Raw genomic sequence first — 21,633 nt, forward strand, 5'->3', positions numbered from 1 at the left:
ACTGAGTACTTGCGAGTATGCTCGCTCATCACTAATAATGAGATATTACAAATGTGTTTTCACGAAGTTATTAGAAATTCAGGGAAATTACTGATAGGTTACTTATGGCAAGGTGACTCCCCCAAAAATGAAGATGTAGACCACCATTAAAACTAGGGTGACAAAAGTGCTGCTGAATAAAATAACACTATGTTGAAACATTAGTGCACTCAGCGATCTATTGCCAGGGACGGCACGACATCTGTAAGAAATAGCTGAAATGGAGCAGAGCAAGACAAATTTATTGACTCTTTTTCTGTCTCTGAAAGCTCGAATTATGTTTAAACTTAAAATGAAGAAGTATATAATTATCTTATTTTATATTAGCTATTAATATTTTCTACGTGGTTTGTGGCAATATTCGCTCTATTACTTTTCTACTGAAATGAAAATGATCTGCTTCACACCTTTTCAGCAAAACGCCATTTTATTTACAGCTGCTAACATTGAACAAGTAGAAAAGTGTTTTGTTTTTTAAGATTTGAGAATATCTGATTTGGTATACTGGATGATGCCAGGTAGAGGACATTTCGTGTAATGTAAACTTAGGGTATGTGTACACTGCGCTTTGCACATTGCTGGAAAAAAGTAATCTTTAAAAGGGGGGGTCCACCATAAAAAGAACCTGCCAGTACGATTTTGTAATGTAAAGTAAAGCCATGGCTGTAATGGTGCTGTAATACTGATTACATTGATACCTTTGGTGAAGAAATTCGATTTGTAGTTTTTCTTTAATCACCATTTGAAATTTTCTACTAATTAGATGTCTTGCACAAGGACCGGACTGTACACTGGGTCTTCTCCTCCTGGTCTGTGATTTCCCAGCCCCTCCGCCTGCCTCTGATCTGTGATTCCCCGTCCCCTCGGCCTGCCTCCGGTCTATGATTCCCTGGCCCCTCCGCCTGCCTCCGGTCTGTGATTTCCATGCCCCTCAGCCTGCCTCTGGTCTGTGATTCCCCGGCCCATCCACTTGCCTCCAGTCTGTGATTCCCCGGCCCCTTTGCCTGCCTCTGGTCTGTGATTCCCTGGCCCCTCTACCTGCCTCCGGTCTATGATTCCCCGGCCCCTCCGCCTGCCTCCAGTCTGTGATTCCCTGGCCCCTCCGCTTGCCTCCGGTCTATGATTCCCTGGCCCCTCCGCAGCCTCCAATCTGTGATTCCCTAGCCCCTCTGCCTGCCTCCAGTCTGCGATTCCCCGGCCCCTCTGCTTGCCTCCAGTCTGTGAAAGACAGGTCACATGTTTAGTTTTACAGCTTATCTCTAGTAAAGTGAATCTGTTGAGATACAATATACAGTATCAGGTGCAGCCCAACCATAACCATGGCATTGTCTCAGAAAAAAAGCAGACAACCCTTGATAAAAAATGTAAACAGGCAACCGGATGCAACCCACAGACAAACACCAAGCAGAAGTAGCCAATGAAACTATTTATTTCCCTAATGTGGGGTGAAATTAAGGTAACTATAGCAATGGTAAATAATGCAAAACAAGGTAATTACAGCATGAAATGTACAATATCAGATACACAATGAATCCTCAGGTTCCCTCTAACTATTATAACAGTCTCTTGTTATATGTTCTTATAAATTCTGACAGGGGTGATAATCCCGGTACCATAAAAGTCACCGTACTATCTCTTCTTCTATTGCAGGCCCTAGCGGGGGTCTTCCCGCTAGGCCGCAAGTCCTCCTGACAAAGTCTAACAAGGCTTGCTGGGCCACTTTTGCTTCAACCTGCCCCCGTCCTGTCTGTTGAACTAGCCCAGACCAACCACTGTACTGTATGTCAGTGCTGGAAACTCCTGTTCACCACCGCAGGCGTTCACCCCTGAGTGGAGTCTCCTCATGGATCTTCGGTGCTTGACCGATGGCGGATGTATCTCGTACCCTATGGGATGAGGGCTGGACCTCAGCTCTTGACTGACGTAGTCGGGACTTAAGGTCTTGACCGGCACAAATCTGGTTTTCGGGCTCCACAACTCGCTGCCTCAGGCTTTCTGTCACTGCCTGTGACCCGAGCCTCAGCATCTCTCTTGACACATGTCCTGTTTGTTCCTTGACTTGGCATCACATCTGCTCCCATTTTTCCCTGCTGGTTTTTTAGATCGGGGAACTGCGTCATCAAGGTCACCTGACCCGATGCTCGCTCCAAACTCTTCCTTCATGAAATTCTCCCTCTTCCAGTCGGTTCCGCAGGGTCCTGCTTAGATAGTAGATGGCAGTCTTCTTGCACAAATGCTGCATAGCACTGGGGATTCTCGACTTTTATGTTATACCTTCTTACAAAAAACCCTATCCAATTAGGACTTACGTACATCATAGGAAAGGGTTCCTGCTTTGGATCCCCCACTATGAGCTAGAACAAATAGCCATTCTGTATGAGCAGCTATTTTTCTGGCAGACTTGCAATGTTCTTGGATTACAAGGATGGCCATTCATATGAAATCTGCCATGTAATACTACAGAAATCAGCTGTTTTAGAAGGTGCCGGGATCAGGGACGATTAGTTGATATCCTAGGGCAGTAGTTTGATAGGAGTTTTCTCTGATGAGACATGTTTAACTACCTGTTTGCTCTACAAACTACTCATCCCTAAATCCAAGTGTGAATGCAAGACACACATCAGCATTATCAATATATTCATTTTATCATTCGTCTTTGCACACTATTAAGATGTGTTGAATGTTGATTAGCTATTTCTCACCAATGCATTCTTGCATTATCCGTTCCTAATTAAAAGTCATTGGTTGTGTAGACACTTGTGTTAGGGAATGTCAATACCTTCTCAGTGGAGTTACTGTGGACAATTAGGACCTGAGCTATGGAGATGTCTATGTAGCACCCTGAGGATTCGGCTGCTACAGGGGTATTACACCTCAACCCAGAGGTGTGATATTCCACTCCCGGGTAAGGAAGGAGTGTGGAACTGAGCTCAGATAGACTGCATGCACTACATACAGCCCATTCCAGAGGAGCAGGCTGACGGTACTCCCACTTAGAAATGTGCAGGTACAACCGAGCCTGTTCCTGGCTGGAGTGGGAGGGGGGTGGTACATCCCATGTAGTGTAGGGGCAGATAGGGGGAGCAGTCTGGGTAGTGATAGGAGCTCATTGGGTGCTGGTCACCTGAGCTCACACATAGAGGGATATATAAGGAGGGCACCAACTTAGATCAGGGTCAGACGCTGAGAAGAAGTCAGTTGGAGAGGAGAGAGAAGGAAACAGCAGCCCTGGAGAGAGAGAGAGTGGAGCAGAGAAAGACCCAGAGGGGGAAGACTGAAGGGACCCAAGAACCCAAATTAGAGCACCGGGTGAGGAGTCAGCATCAGGGTACCGGAACCCAAGCTGGTGGGGGTAAAGACATTCCCCAGCCAGAGACCGGAGACCGTGGGCAGTGTCTGTCACGGTCACCCACCACATTCACCCCGAAGGCACACCACATGAAGGGTCAGGGAACCCAGGGCCAAGGGTGTCCCAAAAGAAGGCCCGAGGGAGCTGGACCTAGGTGAATCACTGGTGGGGACGGCTGAAGAAAGGACAGAGGGAGAGCTCAGGGCCACGCTCTGGACTTGTTTGGGGGTTGGCCGGATCCAGGACCTGGTGGACGCAGCACGGCTCGGGTGGTCACTAGCAGCTGGAGTGACCAGTACAACATCTGCAGTAAGTAAACACCCTTAACTGCACAACCCGAGTCTGTCTTCATTGCCGGCTGCATCGCACCACCACAACCCCCATCCTCTGCGCCTGTCCCCTCTGAGGCTATACCCCTCCCGTTGGGGGTTATCTCACCAAGCTGCGCACCCACCATCAGCCTCAGCGGACCCTGCAGCAGCGGCGGCCACAGTGACCGCATCACAACGGGTGGCGTAGTCGACACAAAAGAACTTTAGTAACATCTGTAAAGCTGCCACATAACACTGAGCTTGACGCCCTGGGCACGGGACCGGGTCACAGCCGCTCGGAGACTACAACCCCCCATCTGATCCGGTGCCGGGTATTCCCCTCAAAAAGGAATATGTCCCAGGGGGCGCGTCAACTTTGGCATAGTCGGCAGGATAGAACTTTAGTAACATCTGTAAAGCTGCCACATAACACTGAGCTTGACGCCCTGGGCACGGGACCGGGTCACAGCCGCTCGGAGACTACAACCCCCCATCTGATCCGGTGCCGGGTATTCCCCTCAAAAAGGAATATGTCCCAGGGGGCGCGTCAACTTTGGCGTAGTCGGCAGGATTACGTGCCCGCAACACCCGGGTACTGCGTGCCTGAAGAAAAGTGCAAGTTTACCTCAGGAAGAAGTCTCCCGCCGGTTCCGGAGGGTCCACGCCATCGGACTCCATCACCAGTCGTTTCCCGCCGATTGTCCGCCATTTCCAACTTGTTCCCGCCATCTGCAGAGTTTCCCGCCACTGGGCGACGCTTCCCGCCAAAACCGCAGATTTCCCGCCTTGGAAGAGCAGCGGACGCCATTATGGGCGTGCCAAAGGAGGGCAAGAGGCCACCTCCCATCGTGGGCCAGGACAGAAAATGGCGCCAAAAGTGGAAACCGCCCCCACCAACAGAGACTGTGATGCTGGAGGTGTCTGTCAGCGTGAAAGAACTCCCCCTGGAGCTGACAGTCACCGAGTTGCCCCGGGACCGCCCTCGAAGTGGGAGGAGACGAAAGAGAAGAGAAAAGATGGGTGTCGCTTGGAGCAGTCTGGAGCGAGCGCACCCGGAGGCAAGAGGTCTAACAAGGAGTAGCGGAGAAGCTCACCCGGAGATGGAAAGAAAGCAGAACAGCACCGGCCCGCTGGCCAGGAGTCTGCTAGAGACCGAGGAAGGAGGGCAGAGCAGCACCGGCCCGCTGGCCAGGAGCCTGCCGGAAGCCGAGCAGAGCAGCACCGACCCGATGGTCAGGAGCCTGCTAGAGTCCACAACCCCGCTAGGTCTAGCGGAGATCCTAGCGCAGCTCCCCCGAGACCGGGAGTGTGCACAAAGTGCCCTGGAGGGCCTCGCAAGGAGGATGGCCCGGGTACAGCGTGAGATACTGGCGGAGTGGAGCCGGGAGATAGCCCAGCAAGCAGAGACCAGTCAACGGAGCACGCTACCCTGGAAGAGGAAGCAGACTGCCTCTGAGGATGGCGCGGGAGGACCCAAGGCCGGAGACGGCGCCGAGGAGGGAGCCGAACGCATGGAGGCAGGTAAAGGGGACGCCTATACCCCAAGCCGAGAAACCGCCCACCTGCCCCAGCTCCCCGTCGCAGAGCCCGAAAGTCCCCCTGCTGTGCCCGTAGCCGCCAGGTCACCGCCATGGACTAGGCCCCGACCGGAAGCCGCCGCAGCGACCCCTGTGACGTCACGCGCCCCGACCCGGAGCGTGACAAAGCAGGAATTACCACCAGCCTGGTCGCAAGGCCTAGTACCCCCGGGCGCCGCACCACCAACAGCGCCCCCTACCTCCGCGGAGCCTCCGGCCTGGCCGCAAGGCCAGGTAGCCCAGGGCGCCGCCGTCCTAACGGTGCCCTTCACCTTCCAGGTGCCCCAGGCCTGGCCGCAAGGCCTGGGCAACCCGGGCGCCACCACCACCGCGCCCGCGCCCGCAATACCTAGGGTGCCACACCTGGGGGAGGACCTCTTCGGCCAGCTCACATGGCCGGACGGGCGGCCCTTCATCTGGCCCGAAGGGTACCCTGAGCTGGAGCGGCAGCAAAGACTAGGGCCCTTGTGTGAGCCCCTAATCCCGGCTCCGAAGCCCGTGGCTCGGGTCTCGCCTCCTCTAGCAGAAGCCCAATTCGTGTGGGACCCCACGGGAGAAGATTTGATGGGGTTCACCGGAGAAACTCGGGCAGCCGCAGCTGAACGTACAGAGTGTTGCCGTCAACAGCTGGCAGAGTTTAAGAGAGAACGGAAGGAGAGGCGGGTCAGAGAACAACAGGCCCAAATCCAGAGCGCGGAGCAGAAGAGCCGGACTAGGAGGAACCCCCGTGCAGCGCATTGTCCCCGCACCATCGGGACAGTGATAAAGTTCAACCCGCAGCATGGGTGGGGCTTTATTCGGGACCGTAACAACCGCGGTGACGTTTTTGTGACCCGCAGAGACGTCGAGTCCCACCTGCCGGAAGGTCACAAAGGCCGTGACCTCTACGTCGGAGACGAGGTCACTTTCACCCGGCACAAGTGTGCCAAAGGACCCTACGCCCTCCACGTACACCGCTTGACGGAGGAGGAGTTGCGGTACTGGGAGGAGGAGTCAGAGGACCCGGACGGGTCTGAAGAAACATCATATCAAGAAAGAGCAGGAGGAAGACGCCGTTGAGTGCGGCAGAGCAGGAGCTGTAAATAGTTACCCAATCGGGGTATATAGAAACTGAAACTGTTGCTGCTAAAATAGTCCCCGTTGGGACCAGGGAACTGTTTACCCGTTAACCCCTTCATCCTACAGGCTGAGGACTGTGAGCAGCCATTCCCTACCCTCTACCTGGCCGAGGACTGAGAGCGGCCAACTTTCAACTTTCCCTGTATATAGTTGCGCTTCCTAAAGCGCCCCCTACCGGTTTTATAGAAAACCAGTTTTTCTAAGAGACTGTCGCACTTTTCCCGGACACACGTTGCACAGTGTCCGGAGGAGGAACCAGAGACAAGAGAAGTCTACGAGAATGTTTATATAAAAAGTTTTATATATATATATAATGTTTATATGTTTTATATGTTCATATAAAAATTTTGTATGTTTTGGTGTTTTATGTCTTACAGCCCGAGGACGTGCTGTGATTTACCAGGGGGGAATGTAGCACCCTGAGGATTCGGCTGCTACAGGGGTATTGCACCTCAACCCAGAGGTGTGATATTCCACTCCCGGGTAAGGAAGGAGTGTGGAACTGAGCTCAGATAGACTGCATGCACTACATACAGCCCATTCCAGAGGAGCAGGCCGACGGTACTCCCACTTAGAAATGTGCAGGTACAACCGAGCCTGTTCCTGGCTGGAGTGGGAGGGGGGTGGTACATCCCATGTAGTGTAGGGGCAGATAGGGGGAGCAGTCTGGGTAGTGATAGGAGCTCATTGGGTGCTGGTCACCTGAGCTCACACATAGAGGGATATATAAGGAGGGCACCAACTTAGATCAGGGTCAGACGCTGAGAACAAGTCAGTTGGAGAGGAGAGAGAAGGAAACAGCAGCCCTGGAGAGAGAGAGAGTGGAGCAGAGAAAGACCCAGAGGGGGAAGACTGAAGGGACCCAAGAACCCAAATTAGAGCACCGGGTGAGGAGTCAGCATCAGGGTACCGGAACCCAAGCTGGTGGGGGTAAAGACATTCCCCAGCCAGAGACCGGAGACCGTGGGCAGTGTCTGTCACGGTCACCCACCACATTCACCCCGAAGGCACACCACATGAAGGGTCAGGGAACCCAGGGCCAAGGGTGTCCCAAAAGAAGGCCCGAGGGAGCTGGACCTAGGTGAATCACTGGTGGGGACGGCTGAAGAAAGGACAGAGGGAGAGCTCAGGGCCACGCTCTGGACTTGTTTGGGGGTTGGCCGGATCCAGGACCTGGTGGACGCAGCACGGCTCGGGTGGTCACTAGCAGCTGGAGTGACCAGTACAACATCTGCAGTAAGTAAACACCCTTAACTGCACAACCCGAGTCTGTCTTCATTGCCGGCTGCATCGCACCACCACAACCCCCATCCTCTGCGCCTGTCCCCTCTGAGGCTATACCCCTCCCGTTGGGGGTTATCTCACCAAGCTGCGCACCCACCATCAGCCTCAGCGGACCCTGCAGCAGCGGCGGCCACAGTGACCGCATCACAACGGGTGGCGTAGTCGACACAAAAGAACTTTAGTAACATCTGTAAAGCTGCCACATAACACTGAGCTTGACGCCCTGGGCACGGGACCGGGTCACAGCCGCTCGGAGACTACAACCCCCCATCTGATCCGGTGCCGGGTATTCCCCTCAAAAAGGAATATGTCCCAGGGGGCGCGTCATCTATCTCATCAGATGTATAGAATAAGCAGCGGTGGCTTTTAACTACTTTAACGCATCAGAGTGGTAATGAATACGTCAGGAAAAGAATATATACTAATGTCACTTTACTGCTTATTGTAAATAGTCATAAAGACAGTATTATTAGATTCACGGCACTCTGCTGCTAAATTAAGCGGTCGCTCACGTGCCCAGTGGATAAAAAATATGTTTGAAAGGGCTGATTATGAATAATAAAAAAGAAAATAATAAAAAGAGAAAAGAACTGATGCTTTCCTCGACAATTCTCTGCAGCTCCGGTTCTGATGCTTCCTTGGTCCCTGCCGGTCTCCATTTCTTGGTCCAATCTCAATACAAAGGAAATGGCAGGAAATATCTGTTCAGTTAATCGTTGGCTGCCATGATCCGCCTCAGCCAGTGCTAAACGGTATTTCTGGAGTATAGAGGCAGAACGAGAAAGCAGAGACAAGTCGGGACCAGGTAAGTACCAGAAGGGGAGCAGCGGGAGATTGGTGAGATGATTTGTTAACTTAATACCAGTCTGAAGCTTGGTAATAATAATAATTTTAATCATGGTAGAGTAGGATCATAATCAATACATGGTGGAACTTTGCTAAGTTATATCTTTTACTGTACAGACATGATGACATTTATCACATATTCTTTATTAAATATTCTCTTTCCAAAATGAGTCTTGTACCTTGAAAGATATTTCCGTGGTCATGGTGAATCCATGTGTGATCACCGGCTCTTCCTCCGCGGTTCGTCCCTTCCAACAGTCCAATTCTACACAGCGGCATCCGGCTAACAGCACTTGCCGATACATCTCTACCGAGGAGTTACCGGCCAGCTGCCCCGCTGAAACGGAAATCAATTATAGAGTAATTATAATGTTTTATGTGATATTTTCTGAAAATTTCCAAGGACTTATTTCAGACATACAAAGGTACCATATATCTGGCTCACAAAGGAACATCAGAGAAATGTGTTATGTGTAAATTTGTCATTTAATAAGTGGACTTTATTCACTAACTTTCTGTATAACAAAACCCTACTAATGGAACAAATGTGTTCTGGCCAAGAAGTCACAGTGTTACAACCTATAAATGAACAATTCCGACAATGCCCATAAGGAATGGGATTTCAGAGGACCTGTCACCAGATCAAATATTTCCAATTCTAACCCTGTTACTCCCATGAGTATTCATTCTCATGTTTCTTTCAGTATTTTAGTGCTACTTTTTATGGTCTTTCCAAGGGGACATGGCTTACTCTATTTTGTAGGGGTGTGTATATAGGCTATTCTGTATAATCACCCTGTGAGCAATACCTCCTTAGTAGAGACTATAAAAATTAGAACTAAACATAAAAGGATATATGTAGGATTAAAATAAGAACAAAAGCTGAGCATTTACCGCTCCTCTTTAATGCAGCCTTAAATAACAAACAGGCAGTTACAGTTTATGTAGTAAGGGTTAAAGGGAACCTGTCATGTCCCCAAACACTATTAACCTGCAAATCTTATTTATTCTGCAGGTTACTAGGTAAAGCCTTGCGGCCGCCACACTGGGGGCCCAGCTACAAGGAAGAAATTATTACTCCCATGAGCTGCCGGCTTTCAGTCATAGAGGCAGGGCCGGTACTGCTTCAGTCACAGCTCATTAGATAGTGAGCGGTGGCTGTAACCACGCCCTGCCACTGTCTGACAGCCATCTCTGTACTGATAGTGTTTGGGGACATGAAAGATCTCCTTTAGAACAAATACGTTACCATATTTCACAATGCTAACTGAATACATTAGTAAATAGATCTCTTAGACCTGATGAGACTGGTATACTTAATTTGAAAATCCATGCCATAATAAGCGGAATCTAGTTCTTTCTTTTCAATACCAGGTAGTGAAACTTTCAAAAAGGATTACACAAACTTCCTGACATTGATTTTCAAAGTAAGTACACCTGCCTCATCAGGTATAAGAGATCTATTTATTAATGTATTCAATTTTTAAAGTGAAATCTCGTGACAGATCCGCTGTAAACATCTGTCAATGTATCTTCAACTACATTACAGTGTGTCACAAGCGTGTTTGGCTTTTTTTTGGAACTCCCATAGAAGTGAATGGACAGAGACGTGCAATGCACAGCCGCCTCTCCATTCAAAGTGACGCAAGCAAAGGCCCTAGAGGAGAGAAAAATGGTCTCATTATTCTGATCTGAGTTTAATCAGAGTTTGATCAGAGTGGCATCAGTTTTTCTTGGACGTGGAGAGAAAAAAAACAGGTTCTCTAACTTCTCCAATTTGTCTGTCTGTGAAAATCAGATCGCACTCAGATGTCATCTGAGTACGGTCCAATTATTTTCACGGACCCACAGACTTTTATTGCAAACTAGGATCCAACACTCAGATCAAAATCGGACATGTCTCTGATTTTTTCTGCAGACCACTTGGTCCATGGAAAAAAATCAGACATGTGCACAGCCCCATAGAATATAGTGAACACCATGGATATTGTGAATCTCAAAATGGTGCCATTGAAACTACAACTGGACCCACAAACAAATGAGCCTTCATGCAGCCAAGCCAAGAATATAAAAAACCTATAACTCATTGAATACAGCAATGAAAGAAAAAAAAATCCTTAACTCTATCTATTCTTAAGGGGTTAATTTACCAAATTATTTCCACAATGCTCCTATTCCAATTTCTCAAAATAGAATTAGACATGCTGAAAGGATCTGTGCACATTTTAGTAAAGAAACAACAAAAAACAGCCAAGAATTAAATACACATTCCCAGCTATGATTTCAATGTATTACTAGGATTCTCATATATTTGTGAAAGTGCAAAATCTAATTCTGACAATATTAAAATGCAAGTTTCCCACCTATTAATTTCCTCCAATTACATACATTACATACCAGATGTCTCATATTTGCTGGCAGCACATAAACTGGGCTCCATAAATAATTTGGGAAATGTTTTGCCCAAAATTCTATGGTCTACACGGGGTCAAAAATGTGATTATAAGAGTGTCGGGTAAAAAGAGAACTGATTGCTCTACAGCTCAGTGAGATATGTTTCATTTAGTGATCTGGATGGTAATAATTCTAAGCAGACAAATCTCAAACCACAAACTGCAAAAGAAAAGCATTGGATGTCACAGCTCGGATTAATGGTCTGAGAATTACAGGAAGGATTGCCTAGAGGTCATAGTTCACTGAGTTACAGTAATATGTCAATAATATACACTGCTCTATCTATCTCTCTATCTATCACATATCTATCTATTTACTGAGAAGGCTAAAGAGTCATTCTGTCACATAATAATGTGTCACCCCAGGCCTGGATGCCACAAATTTGTAAGGCTGTGTCTGAGAGCAGGAGGGAGGTTCTCTGGTCATGGACCATTTGCATGCATCACCTCCTGTCCCAGGCCAGTAGGGGGAGCAGGCTGCCCCTATAAAAACTGGTACTGAGGGCAGGGTTAGGGAGACCAGGACCCACTTGTGAAGCATCCAGAAGGGTTCCCAGAAGAGAGGGACAGGTCAGCCGCAGCTGAGGAGTCCAGGAGGCAAAGGAGGAGCAGAAAGCCAGGGACAGAGGCGACGAGAGCCGGTCCTGGCAGAGAGAAACTACATACCAGACACTGGGGTCCGAGGCTGTCAGGATTGCAAGCCCTGCAGCAGAAAACCAACCCGCAGGGGATTTCAGGTCCCTTGGCCAAGAAGCCTGGAGGCTCCACCACACAGAGGGACCGGTACAGCACGGAGAAGCTACAGGTACCTAAGGCCCGAGTCGCAAGCCATACTGGCGTAGTACACGGCAAGCTCAGGGACGTGGGCTATTATACCACAAAAGGGGGAGATAGTCAGCAAGGGCAGAGAGAGAACGGTAGGCCTACCCACTCACCCTGACCAGTGGAGCTCGCCTGAATGCCCTCAGACACCCAGGTCCATTCCTACCCTGTACTCCTGGTGGGTCTGTGATAAGATCTGCAGTAAAAGACCCTGGACTGCATTATTGGACTCTGTGTGGTTACTGCTGCGCCTGCACCATCACCCCCAGCATCCTATTACACTGCCCTGAGGCTACACTCCTCCCGTGGGGAGTTGTACTATTCCCTGCTGCATCCCCAACACCAGCCTCAGCGGTCTGCCTTGCAGCGGCGGTCCTCCCTGACCGCAATCCACGGGTGGCGTAGTCGGACATTACCTACAGCACATCATAGACTACCACTGGTCTGACCACCCTGAGCCACGGGACCGGGTCGCCACTACTACTCCCAGCATTGCCCTGAAGACCGGTCTCGAGTGCCCCACGGCCCAGGAGGCGAGTCAATAAGACACCAGTATTATAAATGGTATATGGTAGGTGGAGGTTTATATAATGCATTGTTGCCCAGGAGCTTAAAGGGTTTTCTTGGGACTTTAGTATTTCCTAAAAGGGAACCTGTCACCAGCAAAAATGCTATTAACCTGCAGATATGGGCTTAATCTGCTGGTTAATAGCGTTACTAACCTGCCCGGAGCCTGCACGTAGTCTGACGCTGCAGGGAGAAAATTAACTTTATTCCCCTCGGCAGCATTCGGTTTTAGTCACGGGGGCGGCGTGTCACCACCAGAGCAGCTGCTGTAACCGTGCCTCCAGCCCTGACTGACACTCGCTCTGCATTGGAACCAGCTGTCAATCAGTGCGGGGGGTGCGGTTACAGCAGCCGCTCGGTGACTGAACCAGCGCCAGAGCCGTCCCCGTTACTGAAATTGAATGCTGCAAGGGAAATCAAGTTCATTTTCTCTCTACAGCTTTCGGCTACATGCAGGCGCCGGGCAGGTTAGTAACGCTATTAACCTGCAGATTAACTGCTGTAATGCAGCGACTTGCTGGCATTACGGTAATGGTCCAGGATGTGTTTTACCTGACCATGTACCTTCCCCCTCAGGTGACTGGTCACATGACTGTGACATAGCACTGGTCCTGCACGCACAGAATGTCTGTCTGATCACATGACTGTGACATCAGCAAGGTCCTGTCAGTATGTGTGTGTGTGTATGGGATGCATATATAAACCCTGCTTGATGGGAGACAGGTGTGTTTGGTGTGTTGGGCGTGAGGCCTGTTCCCTGTGTGTGTGGGACACCGTGATACCGTGAATCCTGGCAGCCTGAAAGGTCGAGCCTGGATCTTGTGTAGATGCCAGTGGCCTTGGAAGGCAGCGGCTTGGTGAAGAATCCGGAAAGGCGCAGACTGGATTGGTGTGAGTGAAACATTCCAGTAGCCTTAGACGGGACGACGGCTAGAGACCCCCACCTGGGAAAGCCTTAAAGCCACAGTGGTGACGGATTAAATGGACTGCAGCAACTAAACCCGGCAAAGGTAATACACTTTGTTATATGGACACTTATATAGACATTGCTATAGTGTTACCTTGCTGAAGGCTGTAACTTGGGCCAATTGGGCCTGTCTGCTACTTGAGAGACTCCCGGATGTGAAGTCTATAAACATGCCGGTGATATACTAAGAAGGACTGTGTGATATGCGGTTTATGATAAGATAATAAACTGCTGTATTGAGAAAATACCGGAAGGACATTGCACGTGTGCCTAATTTACCCGGTGCAGAGAGTATCCCCCATTATGATGACTAGTGCTGCCTTACATATGGTGGAGAATGCGAGCAACGGTTGCTAGCGGCAACGACAACCCGTTTGCTAGGGGCATCTGCAAGCCCGGTTGCTAGGGGCAACGGCACAGGACGACGAGTGTGGATTAAAGCATCTGGCTGCAACTCGGTGGGGTTGCGAAGATTGTCGTCGCACTCAAACCTGGTTTGCTGTGGCTCGGCGGGGCTCACGAAGTTTAAAGCATCTGGCTGCAACTCGGCGGGGTTGCGAAGGTTGTCGTCGCACTCAAATCCGGTTTTGCTGTGGCTCGGCGGGGCCACGAAATTTTTCCGGGGAGAGCGGTGTGTGAGTAGTGTCCTGAGGAAATGCAGGAGCAGATAAAAATGGCTGTGAAAGGAGCAGCAACTGAGTCTGAAGCTATTGAGCGATTAGAGCGATTAAAGTGCCTGTTAAAACCGGAGCAGGTATTTGAGAAACGTCTACTGGACATGAAACTGGACATGGTGCAGGAACCACAGCAGCCGTGGGCACCGTATAGAATGGTGGCAGTGGACCATTCTGTGAACTCTCCGGGGGTGCCAGTGTTGTCCCAGAGTGCCCGGGGAGGTGGTAAGAGCTGTTGTGAACTGAGTCCTAAGACTATTGTTGATTTTTCTTGTAAAAATTCCCCTGCCGGTGTGGTTGTTAAAAAGGGGGTGGAGTCTAAAAAAGGGGTGGTTGTTCAAAACAGCGTGGAGGATAGAAAATCAAAAAAAATTACTGGTGGTGGGTTGGTACCTCCTAAAAATGACAATGTGACCGTTGATAACGGGGTAGCTCCAGTAGAAGGGGTTGACGTCAAAGTGGGAGGTGACCTGTTAGTCCACAACACCATGGGGAGTGACACAGACCCCGTAGCTGACGATGACACTACAAAAGTAGAAGGAGAGGTCAGTCAGGAGGGGCTAGACGAGGTGAGAAAGTCCCCATCTCGTAGACGGCGCAAGGGCCACAGAAAGGTTGCTCCTGTAGACTTGACTGAAAATGAAAATAAAGAGAATGTAGTACTGTGTGCCTTTGCTTCAAGTGTGGATCCTCCATTAGAGGTAAAAGAGGAGGCGGCCAGTCGTGACCAAGAGCTGGAGCCTATCGGCCAGCAGGGTCAGAGTGATGTGCAGCAATTATGTGAAAACCTGGGGAACGTGTCCTCAGACCAGTTGATCCTGGAGTCTGAACAGCAGAAAATACACCAGCTTATGAGGAACTGGCAGCAAGACGTAGAGCAAAGCCACGCGGAAATTAACCAGTGGAAGGAAATGTTCTACGCAATTAAGGAGGACCGCCGCAAAATCAAGGAAGAGGTTTCGCAGTTGAAGCTTGAGAAGGAGGCGCGGCAGGATGGTGTTTCTGGACGTGAGCAAATCCTAGAACGACTGCGCAAACAGCTCAACCAGGAGCTGTGTGACTCCAAGAAGGAGTGTGGTGAACGCAGTAGGGAACTGCAACAGAGTAAGAGAGATTATGAGGATCTCCTCAAGGTGAAGGAAAAACTAGAGGAGGATAAGGCGGGTGCAGAGCAAGTGCGCCAAGTGGTTGAGACCACTCTGCAAGACACCCGTGAGGAGAACGATGATCTCCGGGGAAAGACCCTAGATCTGGAAGCTCAGGTGATGGAGCTACAGATGTCCTGTGATACTCTCCAGAAGGCGGAGATGTACCTTAAGGAAACAGTCAGCAAGATGGAAGCTGAGCGAGAGAAGATGGAGGAGTCCATCGGAAAAGCCACAGACCAGGGCCAGGAGTTGACCGCTGGTGATGGGAGGTATGAAGCAGATACCTCCTCGAGTGATGTGGGCTCGGAGGGTTCGGTGGATGTCGGAGCCGAGATCAAGCAGCTCAAGGAGTTGCTACAAACCCAGTGGACGCAAGAGAAGCGTGAGAGACTGGCTATTGAGAGCTGAGTGGGCGCATTGGAGACGGAGAGGTCTGAGAGAGCTCTGCTGCTGGAAGAGCAGTTGAAGCAGGAAGAGCTTCAGAGACGGGCCGCTGAGAGGCGAGTGGCGGAGCTAGAGGAAGAAGTTTCCAGGCTCAAAAGTCGCCTGACAAAGTATCACTCAGTGAACGAGGCCTTCTTGGAGAAGGGAAAGGGCGAACACGTTGCACTCACTCCCTTATACCATGAGAAGGTGGACCTGAGGAGAGCTAAGAGAGTGTTAACCACAGATAAATATGAGATGGAAGTGGTCAAGACGAAAATTCGTGAATTTGTAGCTGTGAGTCAGCTCAGGGGAAGCATACAGGGTGAAGAAGCTGGAGGTCAGTTGCCCCTGAAACCTGAGCTGGTTGATCGTATGGAAACCACTGTTGAGACCGAAACGTCTTGGTACAAGTGCCTCGTAGATGTGCCCGAGGATTTGAGGGAAGAATGCACCAGTGAGTCCGTGCATGAGGAGTTTAAGAAGGCCGTGGGAGCCTGTAAGGTGTACTTGACCTCAGAAGCTAAACAGCTGGTGGTCCTGTCCACGACCGAAGTCACAGTGAAGAGGGTGGCTATCCTAAGTGACATGCACTGGCGATGTATTCGCACAAAGCGGTTTCTCCGGTTGAAGACGGAACAAGCCGTTAGACAACTGGAGTTGATGAGGAAAGCTCACAGTATGCGTGAAGAGGTCATCTGGGTGCCTCATGTTCTGGTGAGGAAGCTCGTTGGGAGAAATGGTCGAGCCATGCAGATGATGGTCAAGAAGTCTGGTGTGGTGAAAGTAAGCAGTCCACGTGATCGTCAGGACTGGATACCAGACGAAGACGGCATGGTATCATTCTCCTCTGTAGGAACAGAAGAAAGCCTGGAATATATACGCATGCTGTTGGAGTACCGAGTGACCTACCTGCGAGAGGTAGAACAGTTGAATCTCGCTAGACTGTGAGTGGATAGACAGCATCATCTGAGTAACAGAAGATGGCAGCCGTCTAGAAATTATGAGACCAGACAGAGAAAGGGCCCCCTAAATAACAGAACAGCTATAGCTGGAGTTAGGGACCTTTCAAGATGTCCTGAGAGTAGTGGGCGTGGGTTTAGAGGTAGTGAGACCTCCAGTAACTCAGGTTTGAGCAGCCCATACAAACGACCCAATAGAGGACGGGACAGTACGGAGTCGAACCGGACCTTAGATACCAGGGCATGTGAGTTACACCGCTGTACGACTGACCACTGGGAGCGGGGGGGAGGTCTGACAAGGTTACGACTGACCGCTGGGAGCGGGGGAGACCTGACAAGGTTACAACTGACCGCTGGGAGCGGGGGAGCTCTGACAAGGTTACGACCCGAAAAGGTGACCTGACGAAGTCCGTGACAGTGACAAATGGTAGGTCCCTAAGGAATGGGCTAATGTCGTTGACTAATGTTCCAGGGGCTGAGTAGCACAATTGTAAAGTACATGGTCTCTATGTGAGCTGGGGGTTATAGTGATTGTGTATATTATGTGTTCAACCCCACAAGTTTGAACAGAGGGAGGGGATATGTAATGCAGCGACTTGCTGGCATTACGGTAATGGTCCAGGATGTGTTTTACCTGACCATGTACCTTCCCCCTCAGGTGACTGGTCACATGACTGTGACATAGCACAGGTCCTGCACGCACAGAATGTCTGTCTGATCACATGACTGTGACATCAGCAAGGTCCTGTCAGTATGTGTGTGTGTGTGCACGGGATGCATATATAAACCCTGCTTGATGGGAGACAGGTGTGTTCGGTGTGTTGGGCGTGAGGCCTGTTCCCTGTGTGTGTGGGACACCATGATACCGTAAAGCCTGGCAGCCTGAAAGGTCGAGCCTGGATCTTGTGTAGATGCCAGTGGCCTTGGAAGGCAGCGGCTTGGTGAAGAATCCGGAAAGGCGCAGACTGGATGGGTGTGAGTGAAACATTCCAGTAGCCTTAGACGGGACGACGGCTAGAGACCCCCACCTGGGAAAGCCTTAAAGCCACAGTGGTGGCGGATTAAATGGACTGCAGCAACTAAACCCGGCAAAGGTAATACACTTTGTTATATGGACACTTATATAGACATTGCTATAGTGTTACCTTGCTGAAGGCTGTAACTTGGGCCAATTGGGCCTGTCTGCTACTTGAGAGACTCCCGGATGTGAAGTGTGTAAACATGCCGGTGATATACTAAGAAGGACTGTGTGATATGCGGTTTATGATAAGATAATAAACTGCTGTATTGAGAAAATACCGGAAGGACATTTACCTGGTGCATTTACTGTATTCCAAAGGATAACCTCAGAATAATATAGTAAACTAAACAAAAGCAAGAGATCCTGAGCAGAATACCCTATTCTATGATGCTACGTTCCCTTTTCACAAGATAACACCTTTAAAAAATACATGTCACTAGGTCAAAAGTGGACAGTTTTTGCTCTTATTTTAACCCCGTTATCTCCTATGTCTCTTATGTATTACACTTTATTTTTAATTCTCCGTATGATTCCAGAGATATGGGCTTTTTTATTTAGTCCTTACTTTTATGGTCTTTACAAGAGGGAGTGGCTCACAGTGTAATTGTAGCGCGGCGAGGGGTGGTAGCCACAGGCGAGGCACACGTCTTCCTTTACGCCCCGTCGCACTACATGAAAGTGTGGGTCATGGCTGAGAGTGTGGACTTGTGCTGTGAGGGCCTGTGACAGGTAGCCGGTGGTGTGGGATGGCCAGGACCATAGGTTCCACAGTTTAATAAGAGACCGTCGTTCCAACATAGAGTCTTTGCTGAACGGTTATGTACAAGGGATAACGGGTACAAAGTCTTATGGTCATTTCCTCTAATGCATATGACGCGCCCCCTGGGCCTGTGTTGTGCAGGGGGATACCCGGAGCCGGATCGCTGGGGGATGCTGGGGGTTGTAGTCTCCGTGTGGCAGTGACCCGGTCCGTGCCCAGGGCGGTCAAACCAGTGGCAGTCTTAAGTACTAACAATGTCCGACTGCGCCACCCGTGGATTGCGGTCAGTGGGGACCGCCGCTGCGCTGCCGACCGCTGAGGCTGATGTTGTTTGCGCAGCTGAGTATGGGATAACTCCCCACGGGAGAAGTATTGCCTCAGGGCAGCTAGTGTGGATGCTGGGAGTGATGGTGTGAGCGTCCCAGTACTGATGGTGCTGGTGCGGCGATGAAACACAGAGACTTGTAATTGCAGTTTCCAAAGCTTTACTCACGGTTGTTATTCTGGTCACTTGTGCACATGAGGGACCGCCTGAGCCGTGCTGCGTTCACCAGGCAAGGGACTCGACCAACTCCCAGGCAATTCCAGAGCGTGGCACAGGGCTCCCTTCCTTTCCTTTCTCTGGCCGTCCCCACCAGTGACCCACCTTTGTCCAGCTCCCTCGGGCCTTCTCTGGGCACGCTGATCTCTGCGTCCCTGACCCTATATGGTATGCCTTCCTGGTGGATGTAGTGAGGGGTCGCACCAAGATGTGGTAACAACCTCCGGTCTTTGGCTGAGGAATCTGTTGCCTCCACCAATTTGGGTTCCGGTACCCTGTTCTGCCAACCCTTCACCCTGTATCTCCTGGGCATATGGGGTTCCTTCTGCCTTCGTGTCTCTGGGCCTTTCTCTGTGTTCCTTGCTTCCTTTTTCATCTGTTCCAGTTCCTTTCTTACTTTCCTTTCCGTTCCTTCTCCTCTCTCTTTCTGCTGTTTCTGGCCTCCACTCCAGGCCTGCCTCTGGAGCTGGGCCCAGACTGAGCCACAGCTCCCTGTCAGCCCTCTCTGGCTGAACTCCTGTCTTCTTCTCCTCCTCTCTGAACTGACTCCTGTCCTAAGATGGTGCCCACCTTATATACCTCCTTCTAACACCCGAGCCCAGGTGACTAGCAACCAATGGGCTCCTGCCTATGCCCAGAAACCCACCCCTATCTGCTCCTACACCACTGGGTGTACTTTCCCCTCCCCACTCCAGTCAGGGACAGATGCTGTCGTGCCTGCACTTCTATCTTGTGGGAGCACCGTTGAGCTGTCCCTCGGAAATGGGGTGTGTGTGGTGCATGCAGCTACTGAGTCCTGGTCCACACTCCATCATTACCCGGGAGTGGAATATCGCACCTCTGGTTTGAGGTGCAATACCCCTGTAGCAGCCGAGCCCTCGGGGTGCTACACATACAGCATACTCTTTCACACAGTATCTTTCCTTTGTAGTCTACTCCAGGGCTGGTGAAGCATACTGTTTCGCCCTACTTCGCCACAACCCAGCTTCAACGCCACAGTCCTGATCAGCGAGTCTCTCTACTCGCTCAGCAGTTCCACGTCCTATTTCTTCCACTACTGGTGTTCTGGATCTACCGCTCGGGACCCCCATTAGTCCAATGAGACTCAGTCTTTAGGCCTGTTACCTGCGATGTTGCAAGCTCAGGGGTTCGTGACTCGGCGTCCTATTCACGGACCCTTCTCTGGAAGGCCACTATGACTAGTCAGTTACTTCACAGGATCTCGCTCCTTCGGTCTACTCCTACAGTAGATCACCCCACGGCATCACTGGTCACGTTACACTCTAAGACTCCAACTCCAACTAACTATCTACAGGAAGCAGTCACTTACACTATACACCCTACCCCATACATTACTAAAATTACTTATCTTACATTATACACAATTCACATGACACAATAAATATACAAACACACAAAACATAAAACATACGACGAGATTGGTGTCTTCAGGGGTAGGAAGTCTATAGCACAGCCCACCATCAAAAAATAATTATGCAGAGCATGAAATAAAATAGCCCATTTCTTTTGGAACTGTATGGCGGATTAAAAAAAAAAGAAAGAAATACGTAGAGCAGCAGAAATAAAATACAAGCAAAAACTGGTCACTTTTCATCTGATGACAGGTTTAAAACATTTGTATCGCCAATACGGACTTTCCAGCTCCTCTGTTAGTTTTGTTATGACAGTTGCACTTTGTAGTCAGTTTATTTCGACTTCTCTAGGATTTCAGCTTACAGAGACGGTACTGACATGTAGTTGGCATTTGTTTATTTCTGACATTTTTATGACATATTTTTATAAACAGCTGCTATTTTTGTCATGTCTTAGAGATGTTATTGCTATAAGTTGTATAAATACCTGACTAAATGCAGCCACAGACCTAAATGACCGCTTTAGAAGCCCAGTAGTAGGTCAGTTCTTTGTAGGTTGTGGTTAAAACTAAGAACAGGTAGCCTGACCAAATAGTTTGCTATGCCCTTGACTATTTTGAGGCCTGGTTGGCACATAACTAGTTGAGTTACTAAAGTTAGGGACCGTCCTGATTGGGTACACCTTGTCGCAGTGTGAGCACATTCACATTGGCGCCATTTAACAGACAAAACCTAAGATTAAAACAAAATTGGCACAAACCCTCGGTACACTGTGTCACGGTGGGATGGCCTTTACACTTTTTTGATCAAAATAGTGTTAACTAAGTACCCTATATTTTTCACATGTATAATACTATTACTATTTACTTGCTGCAGGGTATTTGTTCATTTTGTTTTTATCTTGGGCTCTGTCTGTTAAATGGCCACAGTGTGAACATGCTCCTACACATTGCACATGTGACATTGCTCATTTCTTCTGTTTTATGTATTTGTTTACTTCAGTGTGCCTATGCATTATGTTTTTATTCTAGGCTATATTAGTTTGCTAATGGCCACAGCGTATATGTGGAACTGCATATTACACTTAAACCAACAGGTGTGCGGTTCTTGTTTTTGGTTTTGCTTTGGTTTCTTGCAACCAGTACACAACCAGTACACTTGGAGGTGTGATATCTATACATATATATACATATATATATATATATATATATATATATATTTATACATATATATATATATATATATATATATATATCTATATACACACGTAGTCAAAATTGTTGGTACCCTTCGTTTAATGAAAGAAAAACCCACAATGGTCACAGAAATAACTTGAATCTGACAAAAGTAATAATAAATTAAAAATCTATGAAAATGAACAAATGAAAGTCAGACAT

The 21,633-nt window shown here is 49.3% G+C and overlaps 1 protein-coding gene across 1 annotated transcript in view; it reads right to left on the minus strand.

The window, feature by feature from the left end:
* The window catches only part of PLCB1 (phospholipase C beta 1), a 1,235,601-nt gene that overhangs the window by 445,446 nt on the left and 768,522 nt on the right, over positions 1–21,633 (minus strand). The window contains exon 11 of the mRNA XM_073672250.1: positions 8,705–8,862. Within this exon, the coding sequence (XP_073528351.1) occupies positions 8,705–8,862 (158 nt within the window). The remainder of the gene's footprint in view (positions 1–8,704; positions 8,863–21,633) is intronic.

The sequence above is a fragment of the Phyllobates terribilis genome, unplaced genomic scaffold, assembly GCF_046119375.1.
Source record: "Phyllobates terribilis strain yellow unplaced genomic scaffold, ASM4611937v1 Scaffold_3__8_contigs__length_932513732, whole genome shotgun sequence".
Taxonomy (NCBI): Eukaryota; Metazoa; Chordata; class Amphibia; order Anura; family Dendrobatidae; genus Phyllobates; species Phyllobates terribilis.